The sequence below is a fragment of the Apaloderma vittatum genome, unplaced genomic scaffold (assembly GCF_000703405.1).
Source record: "Apaloderma vittatum isolate BGI_N311 unplaced genomic scaffold, ASM70340v1 scaffold3140, whole genome shotgun sequence".
Lineage (NCBI taxonomy): Eukaryota > Metazoa > Chordata > Aves > Trogoniformes > Trogonidae > Apaloderma > Apaloderma vittatum.
Genome location: NW_009694841.1, coordinates 9,299 through 18,763, shown reverse-complemented (window position 1 = coordinate 18,763; position 9,465 = coordinate 9,299). Strand labels below are relative to the sequence as shown.

General features: G+C 43.7%; 1 protein-coding gene across 1 annotated transcript in view; it reads right to left on the bottom strand.

Annotated features, from left to right (window-relative positions):
* Positions 1 to 12: 12 nt before the first annotated feature.
* Positions 13 to 9,465, bottom strand: part of KIAA1467 (KIAA1467 ortholog) — a gene marked incomplete at its 5' end in the record, with an annotated part of 13,387 nt that continues 3,934 nt past the window's right edge. The window contains 9 exons of the mRNA XM_009868899.1: positions 13 to 314; positions 725 to 951; positions 2,053 to 2,170; positions 2,782 to 2,937; positions 3,167 to 3,248; positions 6,637 to 6,780; positions 7,428 to 7,569; positions 7,904 to 8,051; positions 8,735 to 8,865. Coding sequence (XP_009867201.1) covers positions 309 to 314; positions 725 to 951; positions 2,053 to 2,170; positions 2,782 to 2,937; positions 3,167 to 3,248; positions 6,637 to 6,780; positions 7,428 to 7,569; positions 7,904 to 8,051; positions 8,735 to 8,865 — 1,154 coding nt within the window. The remainder of the gene's footprint in view (positions 315 to 724; positions 952 to 2,052; positions 2,171 to 2,781; positions 2,938 to 3,166; positions 3,249 to 6,636; positions 6,781 to 7,427; positions 7,570 to 7,903; positions 8,052 to 8,734; positions 8,866 to 9,465) is intronic.

Here is a 9,465-nt window from a genome sequence, read left to right as displayed (position 1 = left end):
TGTATATGTATATGTATATGTATATATATGTATATAAATTCTAAATTCACATTTCTGTGTTACCTGGGAGAAAGCATGCAAGAACAGCATATGGAGGGGGGGGATGCTGAACAAGGTTCCTCTGGTACAGGACAGGTCTGCCTAGGACAAACCTGCCTCCAGTAGCATCTCCCAGATCGCTGAAGAAAGGGGAAGTGCTTTTAGCCCCCATTTCCTCTACACAGCAGCTTTCCTGAAGATCCAAAGCGCAGCTTCCTCTATTCCCAATACAGGCCACAGGTCCAGTTAAAATCTGAGGAACCACCAGGCTAGAGCTGGAGAAGGAAAGGCAAACAAGAACTAAAGCCAAAACCTGTTATCATCCAGTCTGATGGAGAAAAGTGGTAATTCACGGGTCAGCAAATGAACCTGGGCACCACTACACGGAGGACCCTTCTTTGCCCATGTCAAAACAAGTGACCTCTGTCCCACTCCTCTGTTCCCTTTGTGAGTTTCACAGTCCCTTATGATCATCACCCCTGGTTCCTTCTAAGCTCCCCCTCCTTGTCCAATTGCCAAAGTACAGCTGAGCCTCACAGTCTGTTCAGTTTATGCCCAAAGGGGCAGCCAGTCCCTTTGCAAACAGTCTCCTTGCATCCCAAAGAGCATCTACCTGTGTTTGTAAGGGGAGATCAGATGTTTTCAAAGGGCCTGAATTTCATGAGGGATTCCTCCACAATCTCACCTTCTGAGGAAAATCAACAAATTTCAGCCGGGCAAGAAATCGCCTCACTTCTCCACGGCTGATTTTGGGAGTGCTGGTGTCCTTCAGCCACACCATTCGACCTTGACTCATCATGGCCCACTTTAGGCCCAGCTTGCTGACTGAGAGAAATCCTGGCTGTGTTTCAGAGGTTGCAGTTGTTGTCACAGTGATGTGAAATGCATCCTTCTGGAGATCATTAATTCCAACTGGTCCATCAGAAAAGGGGGAGAAGATATTCGTGAGGAGTAAATGATTACATTTCTTGCGAAAGAAATTACTCAGTCAAAACATCCACCAGACTGAGGGTATACTCAGTCTGACTGTACAATTGCATGCACCTCGGTTAATCAGAGAAAGTTATTTTAAGTTAAAAAATTTAATAAACTGAAATTTAGATCAGAATGGAAGGGGCTGGTTCCATGTGATGTTTTTAAGCTTAACATAAGAGATGCACATATTTCAATAACACACTTCACTTTCAGAGAGCTTTCCTTCCCATGCCTGTTGGCAGGTAAATTGGTAAAGTACAGTCAAGTCAGTTCATTCCATTCACTGCAGAATAATCTGTACGGACTTCAGAAATCCCAGTTTCTAATAAACACATCTAAAAATGATACTGTATTTTTTCTAGACTGAGCTGTGTTTTTGACACAAATCCAATTAGATGTATTACTAAATAGCAGTTTTTATATGCTTCTTGGACTCAGTGCTAGATGAACTGGTCTTTTATCCCATACCCTGCCATGCACAACAGGCCGTGTGTTGGTTGAACTGCTGTAGAAAGGGGAAGAAAATCCACCAGGGACTGTACAATCTTGTACAGATGTTAAATCCAGACAAACTTTTCTCTGAAAACACACGTTTTAACATCTTGGATTCCCCCTTCCAAAAAGAAAGAGGAAGGAGGAGATATCCCAGAGAGCAGAAGATGACAGCCAACAAAGACAGAAGTGTATGAGGTGACAGAGAAAAGTTTAATTGTGATTCTTCACACATGGCCTTAAATCATAAATAGCTCCATGGAAAGCAAGGGAACTTCTCTGGTGTAAAACATGCATGAAATCAAACTCAGACCCCTCCTTGCTCAAACATGTACAAGAAATTTAGTGGGTCTTTTATTTGCAAAGCAGGGGTTGGAGAAGACCTTCCTTGAGGAGGAAGATGAATCTTATTTCCCATTGTTGGCCTATGTGCGATGAACTGCAGGGGCTACATTTAAAGGCACAACTACATCCCATTGCTTCTCACAGTTACTTCTATCTCATACTTCTTTTAGCCTAAGTAGTTTCTCCTCCATTTGTACTCACCTGCTGAAGCAATGACTTTGTCTGTTGTGTTGGTGAGGTCCAAAAGGACTGTAGGAAAAACAGGATGGAGGAGATAGAGGTGGTGCAGTCCTGGGCGCTCAGTTCTGGGACCAGGTTGCTGATGGAAGGAAGAACAGACAAAAACATCACAGCTGGCTTGCAAAGAGAAGTTTCATTGCCAAAGAAATGAAGAAGTTTTATGACACTGTGCTGTCTTTACATGGATCAGAGAATCAAAAGCTCTGTGGTTTTACAGGCCTTAAATACTGCAAAGTTTTTTTCTAAAACAGAATTTTCTCCACAACTTCTGTTTGGTAAAACTGAGATCTGACTCTGTCAAAGCCAGCTTGATGGGTGAAGTTACAATTTGGAAGCATGAGTTTCCATGCTGACCTGTGTGCGTGTGTGCAGAGAAGCAGCGCTCTGGGGCTGGGAACAAATCTGCAGTAAAAATACCTCAGTTTTGCAGAAAAACATTAAATTTACACAGAAAGTTTAGGTTTTGCGGACATAAACTTTCTGTCAATAAAATTTTCTGGTGAAGAATTTGCACATAAACACTCCTGTTTTCAGGCTCAGAGAAGTCAGGGTGCTGAAGTAAGAGGAAAAGATGTCTCTGACAGCCTTCTTATACAGCAGGTTTAAAGTTCAATTACATTAGGAATAAAAGACAGAGACTGCATGTGCCTCACAGAGAAAACTCAAAGTGAAGAAAGGACACTTGCTCACCAAACTTTGTAACACAGGCTGCGCTTCATCAGCCCAGAAGAGAAAAACAGACTTCTTCTCCAAAGTCATGACTGACAGTGCATCCAGTTGTTGCTTCTGCCATGGGAGCTCCTGGTTCCAAACAGGGAGGCCAGATTTGCCATCTAGCACCACCACCTCAAGGCAGGGGAGAAATTTCACATTAACAAGTGTCCCAGTGTGGGCATACAGAGAGCGGCCTTGCAGTAGCATGGCCTGTGCTGTTCCCTTTCATACTCGTGGCCACACAGTGATGAGTGTTAGCCACAGAAATGGGATAAACAAGGAATAGGGAATGACTGTCCCTTTCTACCCAACCTCCTTCACTATGCTGCCACAGCCCTCCCCTTGCCTCCACTTTTTTTACCTTTTTGTTCCCATCTCCAGTCTGTGCTTGCAGCATAAAGTCCAGAGTTTGGTCAGCACTGAAGTAACCTGGTACAGGCTGGCTGCAAATTTTGAAAAAAGAAACACTCAGCCTCATGGCAGAAAAACAGGCATCTCAGATGGAGGCAGCAGAGTTGCTTTCATCCTCCATTCTGCCTCTTAAAAAGGCAGGATTTGCCAGGCTAAGTAAGAACTGTTCTGACTGTCAAGAACCATTTGCTGGTGGATCAGAAAAGTGAAAAATGACCAAGCAGCCCATCATGCTTGTTAGCTGTTCTTCAGAGACAGCTGTGTGTGGGGCTTGCCCTTGCTGGGCTGTGCAGACATCTGTTTATCACCCTGTGACATGACTTAGCATGAGAACCTGTAGAGTTTCACCATGGTCATAAAAAATTACCCAGCCCTTTCAAAATGCATTGGCGGATTTGACCTCCTACTGAAAGTGCATTTCCCAGGCTGCCTTAGCTGTGAGAAATGGCTCTTAATAAACTCACCATTAATGTCAGCCCATGATTCTTTGTTTTCCTACTGCTGGCGGTTTTACAAGCCTTTTTATAAACTTCAGCAGTTTAAATGAAGTCCCCTATCATCCTCTCCCTTCTGGGTGACTTAACACTATTACTTGAATATTTCTCTTTATAACTGTTTTCTAACCATCTTGCTTGCATTTGGCTTTCTGAGTCTCATCTCTGCCTTTCTTAAATTCACCGCAGCTAGACACAAGGTTCTAAATAAGCATAAACGATTCCTCAAAATTCACAGAATCAGAGACTTTATGGTGAGGTAAGATCATCAGAATATGTTCTCTCTCCTCTTGTTTATGACAGATTGCTGTATTTCACCTAATTAACCAAGTATCAGTGGCTGACTGACTAAATCTACCAGCCATGAGGCTTGCTACAGAAACAAAAAGATGACATGAATTCATCACCTCTTGTGACACTCAGTTCTAATGATTAATCTCACCCAAACAAACATGCCTGCATTTTCTTTTCTTGAACATGAATGGCTTTCGCTTCAAGGCACTTGTTCTTGCTATGGCAAGATTAAAATGCCTGTTAGCTCCTATTAGTTATACATGCTTATGAATTCACCTCTCAGGCTTCTCTTTGATCATATAAACCCACTGACTTAAATCTTTCATGTTAAAGCACTTTTTCCAGCCCTCTTCTCTGATTTTTTAGAACCTTCCCTTTAAAATGTGCATACCAGAATGGCTCCTGAACAGCAATGTCACAGTATGGCAGTGGCTTGACTATGTATACTTACTACATCAAACAATGTCATTTGCTTTACAGACACCTTTGGCAACGAGAACCAATGCTTTCAAGGCATTATCGTGGGACATTCCTATAGCCTGAAAGCCCTCCAGAAGCAAAAGGAAGTAGTAGGTAGTTCTATGCTATGGGCAGAAACTTAAAACCTCTCCTGAAGTGCCTCTTTTCACATCCCTTATGGGTTACAGTCAGCAGCAGATCCCACAAACTGAATGCAGACAGACATACGTATTTTAGATGCTACCAATCAAGTGAAAAATCCCCATGGCACTTTCTCAAATGAACCAGAAGGCTAGTAATTATTCCTGCCCAACAGTAATCCCTACAGCAACCTGCTATTAATCCTCTCTCATCTGAAACATCCATTTACAACACAATCTTCAACTGCTTACTCAATTTCATGGTCTCTGAACTTCGCCCTTGTTTTATGACTGCTGATTCTCCTTTATGCTTTTCCAGGGATCTTGTCAAAAGCTATCTGGAAATGCAATACATCTGCAGCAGTCAGGTTGTTTTTCTCCAAGACTGTCCCTAAAGGGCTGCATTCAAGTCTGCCTGGCTGGAGGGATGTGCTTGGGCCAGGTTTCCTGGGAAAATGGGAGCTCTCAGCTGGGTGTGCAAGCTCTGTGTGATGAGGAATGGAGGTTCAGTCTGTTTAGCTCTGCGGTGACACCCCTGAGCTGAATTTCTCACCTAGCCTGTGTTGCTAAAGCAGAACTTCTCTAACTCCTTAAAAGCCCATCCCACTTCAAGAAATGCTTGTCCACAATATATTCAGTCTTCCAGACTTCTCTCTTAATTCCAGGAAAACAGAGTCCAGGACTTTACCACAGTGGCTGTGAACAAGAATTGCTTTCACTAGTTTTCAGTGCCTCTTTGGCAGCTCCTGTACACATATTGTACTCTGTCCCTTCAGATGTCACATAACCAGAATAAACAGGACTAGAGTACAGCAGTCTGGAATACTAGTTGCCCAGAGAGGTTGTGGAGTCTCCAACTGCACTTCTGTGAATGGAACAAGTAAAGCAGTTTTCAATCTTTCTTGATTTGAACCCACTGAAGTTTTCAAATTCATTAGTGGGTCCATTTAGAAAATTCTTGCATATAACTGATTTTACAGCATCTATGAACTGGCTTTGCTTAGTCAGTACACACTTACCTTTTAAGCTAGATCCCAGTCACATCCAGAAGTCATAGAATCATTAAGGTTGAAAAAGAGCTCTAAGATCACCAAGTCCAACGATCTAACCAACACCACCATGTCCCGAGTCTGCAGACTCTGGGCCCAAAACATTTTCCATCCATCTCCTTTCCCCTTAGCATGATCAACTAGCCATAAGGCATTCCTAAAACCACTGTTTGTCACCCATCAACCCTCAGGACTGTGGACATCATCAGAATATCGAACCTAGGTGAACACCATTTTTTTCACTTAATGAAGTTCCAATGCCTTCCTCCTATAGGTAACACTTGACAGTCAGGTAACACTGAGCTGAGAGCTGCTTTTTTTCCTTTAGATAGCAGAGCAAGCAATTTTTTTCCTACATAATTTCCCTCAACTGTGCCCAACTGCCCTTTGCAAATATTTAATACTGGGTAAGCTGAAATTGCTGGTTATTATCAACCCATGAGATCTGGAAAATTACTTAATCTCCATGTGTGAAATTAGAGGACGAGCAGTATTATTTCAAGGTTTACATTTAACAATAGATAGTGTGCTGACTGCCACTTTTTCAGCTTTCAAGGAACATTAAGATCTGTGGGCCATACTCAGGCACCTTCTCTAAATACTTAACATCACTAATGCAACTGCTCCTCTCCACTGAGTTGGCAAGTGGCAGCCCTGGACAGCAGACGAACTGAATCACACACCAGTAGTTCCTCAACTTCCAATGTCATGACATTCCCATGACATCAATGTTGGGTACCTGAATCAAGCCCTGTATTTGATACCACTCACAAGCACACAGCTCAGGTTTCCAGCCTTCTGTTCCTTGCTCCCCCTACCCTCCTCACTTGCTCAGTTAGGCATCTACACAAGTACCGTTCTTAGACGTCTCTGCAGATTTGGAGAATTCTTCTCAACTGCTTTCGAGTGAGCACATGTGTTTACAAATGAAAGGCAGGAATAGTACAGGAAGAAAAAGACATAAAAATGTTCCCAGTATGTAACCTGCTGATGTTCTGCAATTCCAGGGTCCAGCGGAGCTCCAGGTCCTGTCCCTGCAGTAGGACCAAGCCCTCTTTTGTTGTGATGAGCAGGTTGCTGCAGTTTGTGTCAGGTGTCTTCATCATCTGCAGGAAGTCAACACCTCCACTGGGACAAATGGAAAAAAGAAAGGAGATTTGGAAGCTCGTATCTGCACATCTCAGCACTAGCTGCCTGTCCATATGACAATTCATCCTACCTAAGCTTTCAACTACTGTTGGAGAAGCCCATCTTTTCCCCAGTGATGGTGCTTAGCTTCCATTGGTGGTTCCTCAGTTAAGTGGGCTAAATTCAGGTGTGGGTTCTTCTGAACATCCTGAGTTACTATAAAAAATGTGGAGTTTGTGGGTTTGCATTTGTTCCTTCCCTGATAGCAATAATCCTTGACCGCAAATTCACAGTAAAGAAGGAGTTGAGAAATCCAGGCCCACATATGCTGTATACAGATTGAGCTTCCAAAGCGACTCCATTAGCTGGGAACACTTTTTCTGTTCCCTCCAGGTACGTATGCCAGGTAGAAGAATAGAATAAGAAGCAGGAGAAGCAAAGGACTCCCTTTTATCATACCCTGCACTTCTCCTGCTGGGATAGCGACACGACAGGGAAGAAACAATGGGTTCCCCAGAGTACTGTTATCAACTAGACAATGAAAAGGACAGTACTGAAGTAGAAGGGAGCATCTCTAGGAGCACTAAGAGGTACGTACTCTCTCCTTCCTCTCCCAGTAGAAGCAAGGCGACAAGTCCATCTCCTACCTGTAAATGTCAATGAGCTCTGACAGGTTGACAGATCTGCGCTTTTCCCACTCTGGCTCCTCCTGCTCCAGCACTGCAGGAAATCGGTCCCGGTTTCTGGCTTGGGTAAAGAGATCCCTCAGGGCAACGGCTTGAACATTACCTGCCAAGAAGATTTAGGATGAAGAATCCTGCCTACAGAAGTTAACTCTTTATTAGCACAGGAGTCCTCAGGACCACTCCAGTTACGTTAGAAGGCAAAGAAATATCCAGAGCTAGAACATCCCTAGCACGACGTGCCTTTGGAAAACTCCAAGGTATTCCAGGTTAGCAGGTATCGGTGCTCCTGCACTTTTCCACACCATGGCAGTTCCTATGCCTTCTACTCCTAGCTCTGACAGCAGAAGGCATGGTAGAAGTATCCCAGGGACCAATTTTAGGTAAAATGAATGTTTTCTCGGTAAGGTGAACTGCTGGAGAGGCAAGGTGCATCTTACCAAAACCAAACAGGATGTAGATGGCTCCCCGGCTGGTGATGTGGACTTGGGGACCAATCACTTTCCCTTCTCCATTGGTCTTGTACTTCACAGGCCCACCTAAAGCAGTCCCAGTCTTTCCCGACACCAAGACGAAAAACACAACAGGCTGAAAAGAGAGAGAGGCGCAGAGATTTTTAGCAGTCCTTTCATGCACTTTTGCTCTAAGAATCTCGCCCAGTCGCCACAGCAGGAAGTTCAGTTGCTCTTTTTCCCCACAGCAAGGTCTAGTTAGTGGTCTCTTTGCTCAGTCTGTCTTCCTCGGTGTCTTACGTTTACGCTTTTCTCTTAACTGAAATGCACTGAAGATGGAAGAAACTTCAAAAACCTGAACACCATTCATGCTAGAATTATGGGGAGGAATGAACACAGAGGAAATCTGCATTGAAATTAATCACAGAAGTATTTTTTTCTTTTGGATACACTGAATGCTCCTTTCTCCAGTGACTTATCTCAAGAGAGCTCTCTACACTGCTGCTAAATATTCACTTAAAACTAAGCCTTCACTGAACAGAAACAGAACATTCTCAAGTCTCAGGCAGCTTTAAATAGTGACCCTTGTGATCACTCCCAGCTGACAAGAAATTCAGGTAGCGTCACTATTGCTTGATCTCACTGCTCTTACCTATTGAAAGAGAAAGGGTGCTTTTCAGAGAAGTCTAATGGAATGAAAACTAGGGGCTCTTTCAGCAACTCTTACAGCCCTTCCACACCAAGCTCTCTGTTCTTCCTCTACATAGTCAAGATCCTTTAAAACCTTGAAAATTAGAAGCAACAAGCAAGAAGCTGTACCTGTATCTCTTTGAGCGCCATAACAACAATATCCCTAATCCCATCTCCGTCTATATCCGGGAGAGTTGCAGCTGGTGCAGCCAGGAACCCACTTGTAAGGTGGACGGAGTTCAGCGTCCAGATGGTCTTGCCTGTGGGAAGAATGGGATGAGAAAGAGACCTGCAGTGCTTGGGGAACCAGAAAGCAGCCCCAGAGGGGTTTACAAAACCTTTTTAAAGGAGAGAGCAAGAGAAGTTGTATCCCCTATTCTCTGAGAAGGTGAAAGACAAGCCTACAAACTGGGGTGAGCTGCAGTGGGAAGCAAAGTTCTTCCCCTAGCATTTCTTCAGGTTGTCTTTGAGTCATGCCTCAAGTCCTGCATGTTTCCTTCTTCTGTCTAGAAAGATATGAGCCCAAAATCATTCCTGAAATAGCTCAGTTTCAACCTGTTTTCATGCAAGCCTGTGCCTCTATACCTGTTGGGTCAATGTCATCTGTCATTCATTTGCATGAAAACATGTTCCTGAGGTTCACTCTTAGAAGGAGAACCTAAATGAAAGTGCTGCTTTGCAGGACCGGAGTTGTTTTCCTCAGCCAGCAGTGAAGTCTGTAAGTAGATGCCAGGAAAGGGAACAGATGGGCAGTTCTGATATTCAAAGTGCAAAACTGTGTCTTGGTTAAATTCCCAGCAGCAAAAAGCCGCTCCATCATGGCATGCTTACTCCTCAGGGTGAAAGTATGTTAGCAGACG